The following is a 17,515-nucleotide window of genomic DNA, read 5'->3' as shown; positions in this document are numbered from 1 at the left end:
ACAACGGACCTATAAGCATTTAAGAAGTAAAACTATAGTATAGTGTGAGGTTTATTAAAATAATGGATGTAACTTATTCTCATATTATATTTTGTAAAAAAAAAAAACTATGAAGCTGAAGGTAAACATTTTATTATAAGCTTTTGATTTTTGCTTGATGTGCAATTTGTTATAAACATATTTTCGTATATCATGACTGGAGAAATTTTGGATATGGTAAACTGCGACAAAATTAACATTTTTCCAAAAGTCGATATGTAAATTGCAACAAGAAAAAATTTAATAATACACAATCTGCAACAAATCCGATAAGCAAAACTAAAAATTATACGGCAATTAATTTTATATACCTACGATATTATCTATTATATAATATATAATTTGTATCTATGTATATTCATGTATGTATATCGTTTAATTAAATATATTATGTAGCATCTTGTGTACAAAATGGTAAAGTAAATCCAAATGTATTTTTAAGTTTTAATGAAATATACTAAATATTGGTTCCTTTACTTTTGATAATACTAGTTAGTACCTACTTACTGTTATTAGATGTAGAAGTACTTAAAAGTTTAATATTTAATTCAACGTGATTGAATTTACAACATCGTTAACCAGAATGGAAAACAATTTTAAATATGAATTAAAAAAAAAGTGGTAATAAAACATGGGAGCATACAAGACTTTAAATAATATAATTATTTAAACGATATACGTACATGGGTATATGTTACATAGGTACGCATTAAATACTACATAGTAAATAATATTGTAGGTATATAAAATAAATTGCCGCAACTTGTATAATTTAAAATTTTTTTTGCTGCAGTTTACATACAGCCAATCATAACTGCAGTAATTTGTACCGAATATATCGTAAACTAATAATTTTTTTTTTATTAGAGACAGAATTTTATTTATAACAGAAGCATGTAATACATATGTATATTTGGGAATAAATACTAATTACAGTTAAAAACATATTAATACATAAATTAATATTAGGAAAACAATATAATATACCTAATAATGTAATATTATCGGGAATTCAAAATGAGTGAACTAAATTTAATTAATTTGTATAATAGTATAAATTATGATTGTTATTTTATTAAGGTTTTAAAACATAGAACCCGAAAATAGTATTTTCATAAATTCAACAAAATGTAGTAAATACCATTATAATATTAGAAATCAATAGGGTATTGTTTAGCGAGAATAGTTTGACCAACATTTTTTGAAATATCATTTTTAAAATAATTAATACTATTAAGATGATATTAGAGCAGTTACCAGTGATGGGCCTTAATGGATTATAAAAAGCTGAAGAAAAAGAAGAATAAGAAGATGATATTAATGCGTAATATTAAGCTCTTGGTGGCAGATATATTTCCGGTCTTTAAAAAAAAAAAGGATAATATTCAGCATGTAATTCAATCGTTCCCTGATTTATGAAGATTTAAATCGTAAATATGTTTTGATGTAAATAAAATGTAACTTACAAATTTAAAAAGTTAAAAATCATGGATATTCAACATTTTCCGTTCCCTCATTTTCTAGGTTATATAAAAGTTGCAGTCACATGAAACAAAGACGCCCGCAGAAAATCAGCTCAGTAGGTGCAAACGAAATGCATGTTATATATTTATACAGCTGCATATTTACATTATTATATCCACAATCTACGTAATAAACATAACTCCTCATTGATTACTAAATTAAGGCGATGACTAGCGCAATGAAAAAAATGGGCTCTAGAATATATATTCTTAATTCTCTTTTGTACTCCATTTATCCATCCAGCCATAGTGGCACACCCATCATAGCCTTAACCCACACATTTGTTTAAATCTAATTTCATATGACTACATGCTTCTAATATTGTTTTAGAAATGAACTCGGCATCAAATTTTTTTAAAGTATAAAACCCAATAAATTCTTCATGCAAATTTTTATCTTTTAAAAATCGTATACAAATGGATAACTGTTCAATACCACATGTCTGTTGTTTCATCAGCAATAATGAAAAAATAAGAAGCTTCATTAATTTCTTGTGTTATAACCGGTTTTAATATTGTAGACATAGATTCTAACATCTCATTTTGAGTACGGTGAGAAATATAAGTTAAATTTTTAAGGGCATTTTTCAAATGATCTTTTAAAATATTATTTCCGGCATTAATTCTGAATTCTAATAACTTATTAAAAACAGCTGAATCATCCGTCTTTCCCTTTATTGGTAAATTATGTAACACAAAAATATAGTGATGATAATATAGGTATTAATTTCTTTCTATTTGCATCAATGTTATTTTTGTAGTTTGTATTTATCATCTGATGTACACTAGAATTTTTACTCATTATATTAATAAAATCATTGAAACGTATAGAAGATTCAATATGCCATTGAGTTTTTGAATGGTTGTTTGCTTTTTCTAAAAACTTTTGATAACGTTGAAAAGGCTTATTTATAAACTGTCCTTGAGCTACATACGTTTGAAATATTATTAAATTAAAACTATTTACTAAAAAATTATTTTTTATATAATGCCCAATGTCATGTTGATTACAATCATTTTCAACAGTGAAATCATTAGTCAAAACTTCATTAATAACTTGAAATATACAAGAAATATAATATAAATATTATCTACACTACTAAAATATTACATGAAATATTTGGTTACTATTATTTTCTGAGGAAATTGAATGAAGAAGATCAGGCTCATCAACTACTTCTTTTATTTCACTGGTTAATGCATTAGATTGCTTTATTTGATAATAAAATTAAAAAAAAAACCTATCTGATGTATTATAATACGCAGACATGTATTATACATAAGACTAAATTGCAGGGTTAGGAATTTGGGATGTTTAAAACATGTTTCCAAATTCTAATATTATTAATTCTATTTCATCGGTCAAGGTGTGTACTATTGATATATAAGAACTAATGTCATGAGTATTGAATTCAACAACTAATATAATAAATTTAATTAACATCCCCATTTTCAGCATAAATAAAATATTTGAGATTAACTTAATTAAATAAATATTACATATGACATTTTTTTAGAATAAAATATATCTATACTCAGGGCCGTATACAGAATTTTGACTCCCTGGGGCAACAAAAATGAGCCACTTATACAAAAAACAAACAAATTTCAAATTAAGGGCTATAAATATTTTTAAATTTTAAAAATTTTAAATTGTGTAAAATAACTTTTTATATGAATATTTAAAAAAAATTAAAAACGGTACCTATTTTTTAAAACATTTTTTTTCTGCTCCTGAAGTTAACAAAATTATTGATAACTTCATCAAACTCCAGTGTAATTGTTATGTCTGATTCAATACATAAAATTGCCAATGCGGAACACCTGTCTTGGGTCATTGAAGATGTCAAGTAACTTTTGATTAGTTTCAAAACCGAGAAAGAATGTTCCGATGTACAATTAGTTACTGGTATTGAAAAAAATATTCGCAACGTTATTTCAATATACGGATACACAGTAATTAAATCTTTGCATTTTAAAAATTGCAACATTTCATTTATAGTTTTAGGAGCATCAATTGCAACATTTTTTAAGTGTCCTTGAAATTAAATAACTTCATTAATAAAACTTATATTCAAATTTTTTGGATAAGATTTTTGTAGTATTTCCACACTTTTCTGAAGTTCTACTGAAGATAATTGTTCGATATTAAAAAAAAAGAGAATTTTTTCAATATAATATCATAGGCCGATTTTCTTATTTTTAATTCAAGCAATAATGTATCAATAACAACTATATAAATGTTGATGTATAAATCTTCTTGCTTTGTAAAAGTCGTGATATTGGAATTAGTCTCATCACTATGCAACTTTCTTTTTTTCTTTCGACTTTCAGATTCATCATACATACTGATATGAGAGTTTTTTTTTACAAGATCTTCATACTTTTCAAATGATTTTCCGTTTCGAATTGCTATTAAGTAATGAATCAGAGATTTGTAAAGTTCAACAACAGTAATTATATCAATATTGATAGACTGGAGCTTTTTACTTATCATATTAAATCGTTCGAGAATATTACTCCAGAAAATAACCAAAAAAGCAGATTGAAGGGAATTTAATTTTCTAAGTAAATTACAGGCTTTAAGACAACTGCTTGCTGTAGAAGTTCCTATTAAATTAAGCGAATGTGCAGTGCATGGAGCATATTCAGCAAATTGACATATTTTTTTTATTCTCGTTTGTAAGCCAGAATATGCCCATGACATATTACTAGCATTATCGTACGATTGTCCCCTCAAATTATCTGTATTTAATTGATACAAAAATAAAGTACTCAACACTGCATCACACAGTTGTTCAGACTTATGACCAGTATTACCTAAAAAACCAAGAAAGCGCTCCTGTGGAAATCCTTTACCGTCTACATATCGAATAACAAATGACAGCTGATGAACATGTGATACATCCGGAGTTGAGTCAACTATTATAGAAAAATATTTTGCTATTTGGATTTCTTTAACAATAGTTTGTAGAACTGTATCTGACATTAAAGCTATTATCTGCTCATATGTTTGAAATGATAAATAGGATGTAGATCCTTTACCTTTATTACCAAATTTTTCAAAGTGTGAAGCTAAGAATGGGTCGAATTTTGAAATAGGTTCCAACGACATTAAACAATTTCCATTGTTCAGAAATCCAATTTTTTCTGAATTGCCTCTGAAAGCCATACCACCGAGAGTGGACGGGCCGAGAGCGTAAATAGTAAAACGCGATCCGCGGACATCTACCGATCAGCGGTGCGTAGTGCTTGGAAAGTAGTTCGAACAGCAGTGGCCGGGATTGTCGAGCAAATACTGTCGAACTACGTATGCATGTTATGAGAAAATTATGTGTAAGGTGTATGTGTGTATAAATGTCGTGTGTGTACTTAAGAACTAGAATAAAATAATACACAAGAAACAACTAAAAATGGTAACTAAATATTTAATGTATTGCTGGTAACAAAATGGTAAAACGTTATATATAAAACTTACAGCAACACAAAAATAAGTAGTAAAATTCAAATAATTGCCTGTTTGGCGCAACAATATAATATAGATAAAATTGAAATAAATAAAATAAATAAATAACAAACAAACAATAATTATGTTTCTTTTGCCGATATTATGAATACCCTCAAAATAATGCGTAATGACATTCAATCGATCAACTCTAAACTGTTGACCCAAGAAAATACGTCAACAGCCATTTTAAATATAATGGATACTCTCTCAACCGAAATTATTTCATTAAAAAACGAAAATGCGGAATTAAAAAGAGACATCGAAAAACTGAAAACAAATTCTCTAGACCATACTTGTTCATCTAACACTGCTAATAACATTCCTGGGTTTGATTTTGTTAAAGAAATACAGGAAAGAGAAAATAAGTCCCGTAATATATTACAATTTAATGTTGTTGAATCTCAAGATGACGTGACGAAGCTTGCTAATGATCTTATAAAATCGTTACATATTGATGTTCCTATCACTTCAGCTGTTCGTCTTGTAAAACAGTCGAATAAACCGAGACCTATTAGAATTGAATTTGAGTGTCCCCAGTCGGTCTTTGCAGTCTTAAAATCTAAGAAAATACTATCAACTAACCATTTTTGGAAAAACATTTGGATTACAACTGATTTAACTGTTCTACAAAGGTCCAACCTATTAGACCTAAAAAAAGAACGGGATAGAAGGAATAGTTTGAATAATGGGATTTGGTTCATAAAATATGTTCGCGTTTCACTTACGTTGGCTTAAAAAAACTGATCTGTGGCTCAGGTACACCCCTCATTCAATCGTCATGTAATATAAATCATCTATTCTATGTAAATTTTAACCATAAGTTAAGAAATATTTGTAACACGTTATCTGGCTATTATCAAAATGTCCGCGGTCTAAAATCAAAATTATCTACAGTTCGTATTAACCTTGCTTCCTTAAACCATTACGATTAGTTTATTTTAACTGACACGTGGTTAACAAATAATATCGATAGTAATGAACTTGGTATGATTGACTATTCTGTGTTTCGTAATGATCGCAATGATTTGAATAGTGACCGTTCTAAAGGAGGTGGTGTTCTTATCGCTATTCATAATCGTTTTTGTCCTAATGTTCTTACCTTATCTAATGTTTCACTATAATGCTTAGCTGTTTCATTAATTTCAAGTAATTATAAAATCATTATTGTGGCTATTTATATCCCTCCTAATAGTTCTGTTGATGTATATAAATGTCAATGTGCCGAGATAGATAACCTAAGGTTAATCTTCTCTGACTATACTTTTATAATAGTTGGTGATTTTAATTTACCTGGGATAAACTGGTTTAATAAACATCACGCTATATTATATGGTCGTGCCACTGATAAATCAAATGTCCTTGCTGAGACTATTGCGTTTGAGCAGTTTTTCCAACACAATTTTATACAAAATTATAGAAATAATATACTAGACTTAGTAATATCCGATAACAATAATTTAGAAGTTTCAAAGTGTTCGTTTCCATTAATTTCTGTTGACGTTGCCCATCCTCCACTTCAGATAAATGGTCCAAATTTTGCTTCCACTCTTAAAACACCATTCCCGTTCCCAGAGATTAATTTCCGACATGGTAATTATGAGTCGATGAATGCTTACTTAAATAATATTAACTGGGATTCTTTATTAAGTGATTCGTTAGACTTTTCTGTCACCATATCTAATTTCTATTCAGTTATTCATGATGCAATTAACTCGAACTCGTTTATTCCCAAAATGTATAAACATAAAAACCAGTACCCTCAATGGTATAGTAGGAATCTAAAATCTTTAATATACAATAAAAAATGATTACATAAAGAGTTTAAAGTTACAAAAGATCCTCACATCTACAATGAATTTTCGCGATTACATAGTTTATGCAAACGGGAATCTAAATTGTGTAACTTGCGCTATTTACAAAAAATCCAATCTAACCTTACCTCTGATCCAAAATTCTTCTGGCAATACATCAATGGATTAAAAACTAATGATTGCATACCACAAACTATGATGCTAGAGGAGAAGTCATCAACAGGTGGCCCTGAGGTCGCTAATCTTTTTAAAGAATTTTTCAGTTCGGTTTATTCTACCAACAAATTGAATATTGGTGAATGTCTTGGATACTCAAAAAACTACGCAGATATATACCAGGTACAACCATATATTTCATTCTCTGTTAGCAAGATCTTTGAAGCCATTAATTTTTTAGATTTAAATCCATGACCTGGTCCAGATGGTATTCCTAATATTATGTTACTGTCTTGTATCTTTTCGCTATCTGTTCCCTTATGTATATTATTTAATCGTTCATTAATTGTTGGCTCTATCCCCTCCCAGTGGAAAACCAGTTTTATTACACCCATTTATAAGTCTGGTAACAAAATTTTAATAGCTAATTACAGACTGATTGCAAAACAATCAACTTTACCAAAATTGTTAGATAAACTAGTGACAAAAGCATTAATATTTTCTTTTAAAACCATCTTAGGTAATAACCAACATGGATTTAGGAAAGGGCGTTCTATGGAAACTAATCTTCTCTGTTTTATAATTTCTTGGCAAATTCTATGGAATCCGGAATTCAGACGGACGTTATTTATACAGATTTCAGCAAGGCTTTCGATTCAGTTAACCATTCAGTGCTATCTGCAAAATTAAAGACATACGGCTTATCCGATCATTTGTTAACTTGGATTAGTTCTTAATTCGTTAATAGGGTTCAACAGGTGAAAATAAATGGTTTTCTATCAAATCAAATACCAGTACTATCTGGTGTTCCCCAATGGGGGCATTTATCACCACTGCTATTTGCATTATTTATTCTGGACATAGGTGCTTGTTTCAAATACTGTAAATGCCAACTGTTTGCTGATGATCTCAAGATTTATGCAAATGTCGTCACAATTTATGATCATTATAAAATTCAAGATGACCTGAACAGAGTTTGTGATTGGTGTCAATTAAATGGGTTAAAACTGAACACCACTAAGTGTTTCAAAATGTCTTTTTCCCGTTCAAGAACCAAATTAAGTAATGTCTATCATCTCTTTGAAAATTAAATTGAGGATATTAGTATCCATAAAGATCTTGAGGTAGTTTTTAAAACCGATCTATCATTCAATTCACATGTCGATCATATCTGTACGAAGTCCTTAAGAACTCTTGGCTCCTTAATTGGGAATACAAAAGAGTTTAGGAACGAACAGTGTCTAAAAACTTTGTATGTTTCTTTAGTTAGACCTGCGTTGGACTACTGTTCAATTATTTGGAACCTCTCACAAGTCGGTTTGATGGAATCGCTTGAGCGTATACAAAGAAGATTTTTACGTTTAATCGCATATAAGAGATGTATACAATCCATTAATCATCCATCTGAGTCAATATCCCTTAATTCTATACAGGATTCCCTCAAATTAGATCCCCTTGTTAATAGACGGAAATATACAGACATCTGCTTTCTATTTAAATTAATAAATGGTGTTATATCTTGCCCAGAACTTTTACAGCCTATAAACTTCCATATACCTAAATTTCATTCACGTTCTTGTCCCACATTTGAAATCCCTGAAATCCCTTTTCATCGAACATCTTACGGCACTAATAACCCTATTGATCGAATAGCCAGAGAGTGCAATAATTTAAATCTTGATCCGTTGATTATGAATAATTTATATTCTTTAAAACACAGTTTTTAGCAGCTTGTTATATCACTAAAATTAGTTCTATTATTTTGTAATTTTATTTTATGTACTTAATTCATACTACTATTGTACTTGTATCTTTATTCTACCAATGTTATTTTTATAAATCTTATTGTCATTGTACTTGAGCCCACCTGGGCGTTTACACCAATAAATAAATAAATAAATAACACAACACAATTAAAAACGAACAAAAATAATTCACAAAACACATAATGATGTGTGTGTGTGTGCTGACCGTTTTCGAAATATAATTGCAGTTGTTGCGACAGCAACAGAGATATTATTGTATTGTATTTTTCAAATTTCCATTTAACATTAAAAACAATGTTTTCCCCTATTGGTTAATATAATATATATTCATATATATATATTTATAAATTATAATTACAGCTAGCTTTATTTAAAATAAAGTATTATACAAATATCAAATAGGAACAGCTGCTATCGAAATACGATGATTTTCTATAAATATTTTTTTAGGGAAATAATTCAATGATTATTGAACATTCTACTAGTGCATTTTATTTATTCAAGAAACATTTTTAATGCTATTTTAGTATTATTATTATTATTTTTTAAATTATGATTAAAAATTAAAAATTAGAATTATTTTTATTACTTTGCTTCTCCTATATTTATAATTTTATCAAATATTTGTGCAATGAAAATTTTGTGTACAAAAATAAAATAAGGGTGCATATTTTTAGTAAATATTTGTACATTTTTAAGCGCATAAGTGCATGTATATTTAGTACTTTTTTAGTGCATTAAGTTTCGAGCCCTACTTATGACCAAATCGTTGGTTTTGGCCTGGCAAAAAAAATTCCCGGCCTGAAATATTAACCCAGTCTGTCCCTGCTTGAGTGAGATAGTTATCAAATACATGATACATGGTTCATGTGGAACACTTAATCAAAATTCACCGTGTATGGTAGATGGTAAATGTTTAAAGCGTTATCCACGGACATTAATAGTATCCGGTAATAATTAATCCAGTAATTAAAAAATTACTGGAAATGATGGTTATCCACTCTATCGTTCGTGATCACTAGCAGACAATGGAAGATCAACAATTGTCAAAATAAATCAACAAGATATTGAAACAGATAATCACTGGATTGTTCCATATTCACCTATCTTATCAAAAACTTTCAAAGCACACATCAATGTTGAATTTTGCTATTCAGTAAATATATCAAGTACATATGTAAATATATAACCAAAATAAGTGATATGGGTGTGATTAGATTTGGTGCAGAGAGTTCAAATGATGAAGCAACCCAATACCAAATGGGCCGCTATGTTAACAGTAATGAAGCATTGTGGCGAATTTTTTTCTTTTCCAATTCATAAAAGACATCCCATAGTTATTTACTTAGCCATGCACTTAGAAAATAGACAGAAAGTGTATTTCACAGCTCAGAATATAGTACAGAGAGCTTACGAGCCACCATCTACTACCTTAACCATTTTTTTCGAGACGTACCAAAATAATCATTTTGCACAAACACTGTTATATTCTTAAATGCCAAAATATTATACTTGGAATCAATCAACAAAGAAATGTATGCGAAGGAAACAAGGAAAACCAGTTCCAGGGTACCCAGGTGTATATTCAACCGACGCAATAGGTCGAATTTATTCCGTTCATCTAAGCAACGATGAATGTTTTATTTACGGCTGCTATTGGTCAATGTGCGTGGCCCAACATAATTTCAACATTTACGAACAGTTGATGGTGAATTGTGTAGATCTTACAGAGAAGCCTGTCATCGGTTGCAACTGTTAGAAAATTATGCACATTGGGATTAAACTCTCTATGATGCTATAATTCCATCACAAGCTCATCAAATACGAACATTGTTTTTCATTATCATATGTACATGCTTCCCATCAAAACCAATTGATTTGTGGATAAAATACAAAATTAATATGCGTGCCGATATTTTATTTAATATACGCTGTAGAATAGGGAATCCCAATTTACAAATAAGTGAAGAAATTTACAATCAGGCATTGATTTCCATTGAGGATATGTACTTGATGATGTCAAACAAGTTATTATGTCATTTGGGGATGGCCGCGCCCAATTGCCCAATGCACGATGCTTTTCATGAAGAGTTACAACGTGAAAAATCGTATGATCTCAATACTTTGAAGGAATAAATTCAAATAAATCTTCCATTATTGAACGAAGAACAAAAGTATATATTTGATACTCTTATGAAAGTAATAAATGATGGGACTGGAAGAATTTACTTCTTGGGCGCTTCTGGTGGTACAGGAAAAACTTTTTTGATTACTTTAATTTTGGCAAAAATTCGCAAAAAATGAAATTGCACTAATTGAATTAATTAGGATTTAGACCAGGAAGATCGACGATAGATCAGATATTCATCCTCAGACAGTTATTCCAAAAAGCATGGGAGTTTGACAAAGATACACGTCCTTTTCATTGACTTCAAAAAAGCGTATGACAGTATCCACAGGACAAGCATGATAAATTCTTTGAAAGAATTTAATTTACCACATAAACTAATAAGTTTAATTGAAATGAGCATTACAGAAACTTTCGTTAAGATCAAGGTAGGAGCTGCAGAAACAGAACCAATACAAGTAAAATCTGGTCTAAGACAGGGAGACTCCATATCACCAATTCTGTTTAACCTAATTCTAGAGAAAGTAGTAAGAGAAATGAACATACAACCACAAAAAGGTTTTAAACTACAGGAGTCGGATGTAACTCTGTTGGCGTATGCGGAAGATGTGGTACTAATGAGCAATTCACATAATAATCTGAAATCACTGTTTACTCGATTAGAAGAAATGGCTAAGAAAGTAGGACTACAGGTAAATGAAGGTAAAACCGAATACATGGTCATGGGAAGAAGAGATAGCAGTGCCATATTCCCGCTCATGAAAGTTGGTAGGTATGAATTCAGTAGAGCCAAACAAATCAAGTACCCAGGTTCAATACAGTCATTTACCGTCATCGCGATCGCACGCATGTAGCTGGTCGCGTTATACAACGTCAAATTTAAATTAATATCAAAAATTATACAGTATTTTTTAATCACAATAAAATGGAAAAAAAAACTTGATGATCTTATAAAAACTGTTACTGAACTCAAAACATCAAATGGAAAAATTATTTCATCTTTAAATTCACAAAATGAAAAATTCAACCGAATGGAAAAAAAAAATTGATGATTTGTTCAAAAATTTCTCTATTCTAATGGAAGAAAATCGCGATCTCAAATTAAAAATTATAAATATTGAAGAACGTGTATTATGTATAGAGAATAATAAAACCCAAACCGGCCAACATTCCTCATTTGAACACGATGTCATCAAAGAATTAATGGATAGGCAAGTTAGATCGAATAACGTAATACTATTTAATCTACCTGAAAACGAAAATGAAAATGACTTAGAAAATATTAAATATATTTTTACTGACTTAAACGAGAATATCGGAGATTTTAAGTTTTCTCGTCTTGGAAGAACAAAATCCACTATCCACGATAGACCACGACCTATAAAAATTCGTCTTACTGAGCAGTCAGATGTTTTCTCTATTTTACGAGCATAAAAAATCCTAAAAAATTCAACGAAATGGTCAAGTATTCACTTCTCTTTAGACAAAACAACTAAACAGCGTAATGAAATGGCAAATCTCAGAAACACGTTACAAAATCGCAGAGAAAAAGGTGAACAAAATTTAACTATCAAGTACGTTAAAGGTATTCCAAAAATCATTAACACTTCAAAAAACTGAAAAATACACCACCCACCAGCTTAAATTTTTACTATCAAAACGTCCATAGTTTAAATAATAAATTGTCATATTTGAAATCTCAACTCCCGTGTGCACTACATGATACTTTTATATTTACTGAAACCTGGCTAACAAATAATGTTATGTCATCAGAATTGGGTTTTCATAATTATAATATATACAGATATGATAGAACAACTCAAACAAGTATGTTATCTAGAGGCGGTGTACTTATCGCTGTTCGAAATAATCTTCATTCAAAGCTTATCTTAATTGAAAATAATTCTATAGAATTATTATTTGTACTTTTAAATATTTCTAATCTCACTATTATTATTGGTTCTGTGTAAATTCCAAATAAATCTAATGAAAATGTATATAATTCTTACTTTGATTATATCGAATTATTGTATAAAAAATACCAAAATGCTATTTTCTTACTGTTTGGAGACTTTAACTTACCGTCAGCAAATTTTTCAAACGTATACTCTTATTTTGATGATAAATTAGCACTTTTAAACCTATCTCAATTAAATTGTATAAAAAATAATAAAAATACTATCCTAGATTACGTCTTAACAAATTCTACCACTACTGATGTCGATTTATGTATTAATCCAATTATGCCTATTGATATATATCACCCTCCATTAACTGTTACTTTTACACATCATATTACTAATTATCTATCTTGTTATGATTATACGTATAATTGGCGTGCAGGTAATTACATTTCAATTATTAAATATCTAGGAAATGTTGATTTTATAGAATATTTTAATAAAAATAGCATCGAAAACTGTTTAAATTTATTTTATTATCATATTCGTTATATTATGGATCACTTTATTCCTAAATTTCAAAATCGTGAACCCGAATATCCGAAATGGTTTAGTAAGGAATTAAGAACTCTTATAAAACAAAAAAGAATTGCTCATAATATTTATAAGTACTCAAACAACATAAAAAATTATCAGAAATTTTCTAATCTACGAACCAAATGTAAGCACTTGAGGCATCGTGATTATACATTACACATACAAATTTCACAGAATGCGGTTAAATCAAATCCAAAATTGTTTTGAAAATTTGTAAATGAAAATAATAAAAATAGTCACAAGTTACCAAACACTATGTCATACCTAGATAAAGAAGTTAATAATGGTAACGATATTGTTAATTTATTTAAAGAATACTTCTCTAATACATACATCACAAATGATATAACCTGCCCAGAAACTAATTTAAAACAAAATAATATCGGAACAATTAATAAAATTGAATTAAAACAGATAGATATTTTTAATGAACTTTGGAATATTAGTTATAAAACAGCAATTGGTCCTGATGAAATTTCGCCATTATTTTTAAAGAAGTGTGCATTATACTCACTCCAGCTATAACCTCTTTATTTAATAAGTCATTGTTATCAGGTATCTTTCCAGAACAATGGAAATCTTCATATATAACCCCGATTTTCAAAAAAGGCAACAGATGTTTAATAAACAATTATCATCCTATATCTAAATTGTCAATCATACCTAAATTATTTTCAAAATTGGTGAATAATATTATATCGCCTTTATGCAATAAATTATTATCAAATGACCAACACGGATTTAGGCAAAATAGATCAACAATAACAAATTTGTGCATATTTAAACACGCAATCTTGGATTCTTTTGAAATGCAATCACAAACTGATGTCATATATACTTATATGGAAAAAGCCTTTGATAGGGTTAATCATAAATTATTAATAAATAAATTGAAAATGTATGGATTCACTGAACCACTTCTCTCTTGGTTTTATTCTTTCATTTCCGGACGCTCCCAAATTGTAAAATATAAAAATTATGTCTCTGAACAAATTATCGTTACTTCCGGTGTTCCCCAAGGAGACCATTTATCCCCAATATTATTTTGCCTTTTTATAAATGATATATCAGATGTAATTTTTCATTCTTCATTTTTCATTTTCTGTTTTTTCGTTATCATTAATATTAATTAAAATTTGTTGTAAATTGTTAATATATATATATATCACTTATATCATCGCTTAATGTAATTTCTTTTTTTGTAATTAACTAGACATAGGTATTAATTGAAGTTAAGTCAAGTTAACGATATTTCTTAGCTACATTTTTAACTTAACCGATGTAATTCTCATGTGAATTAACTTAATTGAACATGAACTTAATTAACTTAACTGAGTTAAAAAATAAAAGCTTAATCAATATCCTTAGGGAATTTAAGTTTCCAAAAAAGCTAGTTAATCTTGTAGAGGCAAGTATAAATAGAACAAAGATCAAAGTAAAGCTAGCAAATATGTTGTCATAACCAGTGGAAGTGGTGACAGACAAGGGGATGCGCTTTCTCCCATACTATTTAACTTAGTGCTGGAGAAGATAGTAAGAGAAACCAATTTATGTGAAGGGGTTGAGTTAGGTCGATCGACAATTAATATTCTGTCGTATGCAGATGATATTGCTCTATTGGGAAGGAGTAGAGAGATGATAATAAAAATGGTTAGGCTGTGGTATAAAGGCTATGGTATAAAGGTTGCGGAGAAAGTAGGACTTAGGATTAATGAAGAAAAATCAGAGTACATGGTGGTCAGTCGGAGAAATGGGAATCTGGTACAAGATGAATTCATCGAAGTGGAAGAATACAAATTTAGAAGAGTGGACCAATTCAAATACTTAGGGTTAATTATAACTCAAAATAACGACATAAAAACAGAAATTTCAATGAGATTACAATCAGCTAATAAATGTTTCTTTGGACTTAGTAAAATTTTTAGATCAAGAGCAATCTCTAAGAACTTAAAAGTTAGAATGTACTTAACTTTGTTAAGGCCAATTGTCTTGTAGCAGAAACATGGCCCCTGAGAAAGACTGAAGAACGAAGGATGGCAGTGTTTGAAAGAAAAATACTCAGGAAAATGTATGGGGCATACTTTAGCATGACTCATTAATAAGAAGAGTAATAGAGGAAAACTCAGTAGGGAGGAGACCTTGGAAGACCGCGTTTAAGATGGGAGGATTGTATTAAGAAAGACGCTGAAACAGTGGAGCTGGAGAGTCATTGACAGGAAGTAGCAGAGGATAGAGATAGGTGGCAGTATGTTTATCTAGAGGTATGGTCTTGAATGGCCGAAACCAAGGAAGAAGAAGAAGAGTTAAAAAATATCATTAACTTGGCCAGTCTTGGAACAAACATTATATCGCTTGCAGTTTCTGAAAAATATCTGAATATACCTCTCTCTATCATCTCTTTCACTTCACGACTAATAATTCACTTTGTTTTCTATACAAACCATTTGTGTTTGCACTCGTGTGGTTACTACGGAAACTACGGAAAACACAACAGTTGAATACAAAAATATTAAAATCATTAACACATTGGTATTTTATTAATAAGAATTTCGAAATAACACTTTAAAATCGGATAAATATATGATTCTCTCATCGAAAGTACAACCCTTTAAATTTAACATAATTGATTGTTTGTAGGAAAAAAATATTTATATTTCTTTATTTATTTTTTATGAAAAATCTTTGATCATACAAACTAGGTATGGTATGGAATATAATCGTTAAGCATAACAATTAATAATTCAAAGCACCATTGCGCATACATATTAATTACTAATAATTACGACAAGTCGTTCACCATACACCACAATCTATGATCATACGTAAAAGAGATTTTGGTGGACAACTGCTATATTTCACAAATAGCACAAAATAGAGGATATAATCATTTATTCTATATCTAATGATCGGAAATTTGACAAGGAAATCATTTAATCATAATCTTAGTAATATATAGATTTAATAATAAAAAATAAATAATAAGTGTAACTTCGATGGTGGCAAGGGCATTTTTTTTAAGATTGCATGATTCCGGCCTCACTGGCTGCTGTGCCACCATTTAAATATGAAAATATATTTATTTTCTTAAACTGATTAAATATATTTCTAATTTTTCTAGATAGTCGAATAAAATAAAATAACTGAATGTTGTATGAATACTAAGTATTTAAGATATATTTTTCAAATCCAAAACGTGTGTAACGATTGTTACCCTGGTCACGTTACACATTTAAATAATAAAAATAAAATAGAGTCTTAATTATTGTAGACAGCAAAAATTATACAAAAAGTAAACATTTAAAAAATACACGAGTAAGACTTGAGTGATTTTTTTTATTTATTATTTTATAAATATTATTATTACACTATATATCATGTATATTTATATTTAATAATAAAAAATAAGCCCACACTACGTAAAAAAAAAAAAAAAAACACAACTATAAAATTAATACATAATTATTCGTTTTTACTATTTTATATTATAATATTAATGTTTGTAACTCGTTTATTACTTTTTTATTTTTTCGTCACGAGTTTATTTTATTTACAAAATAATTTTTTGATGTGCGAATCAATTTCAGCTAACTTCGCATTTTATTAGAATGTGTATATAAAACCCAATAACTGTTGTATATTATGTATAATTATACATATGTCTAAATACTAATTAATAAAGTATCACAACACACACACGAAATATATACTATTATATTATTACATTACATCATATTACAATACATGATTATAATATTATGCATTTTACAGACATATCGTGATTTCCCGACATGGTGATTTTTTGAGATTGTAATCATTTATAATAATAATCGGATCGATCTGAATAGAAAAAATAAAATAAGTTAGGACGGAAAATCTCCTACACACCCGACTGCTCGTGTGCCGCCACACATTGCTACCGCTATCTCTATTATAATTTTATAATACATATATCTATCTTGTCGCGGTTATTACAACTTCGTAATGTTTGTTAAAAATGTATTTAATTTTTTCATATATACGAATACAATACACACACATACACACACACACACACACACACACACACACACACACACACACACACAC

General features: G+C 29.1%; 1 protein-coding gene and 1 pseudogene across 1 annotated transcript; one reads left to right on the top strand and one right to left on the bottom strand.

Moving 5' to 3' along the window:
- Positions 1–1,831: 1,831 nt before the first annotated feature.
- On the bottom strand, positions 1,832–4,734 carry LOC112684166 (zinc finger MYM-type protein 1-like). Its single transcript, XM_025555520.1, has 3 exons — positions 3,912–4,734; positions 3,323–3,600; positions 1,832–2,005 (listed from the first exon to the last, which is right to left on the bottom strand). The coding sequence occupies exons 1-3, from the start codon at positions 4,732–4,734 to the stop codon at positions 1,832–1,834; spliced, it is 1,275 nt and encodes a 424-aa protein (XP_025411305.1).
- Positions 4,735–11,866: 7,132 nt separating this feature from the next.
- On the top strand, positions 11,867–12,551 carry LOC112684147 (annotated as a pseudogene).
- Positions 12,552–17,515: the final 4,964 nt, after the last annotated feature.

This window comes from Sipha flava, unplaced genomic scaffold (genome assembly GCF_003268045.1).
Source record: "Sipha flava isolate LNK unplaced genomic scaffold, YSA_version1 242_pilon_pilon, whole genome shotgun sequence".
Classification (NCBI taxonomy): domain Eukaryota; kingdom Metazoa; phylum Arthropoda; class Insecta; order Hemiptera; family Aphididae; genus Sipha; species Sipha flava.
Note: the sequence above shows the minus strand (reverse complement) of the source record. Positions and strands in the feature narration are given on the sequence as shown.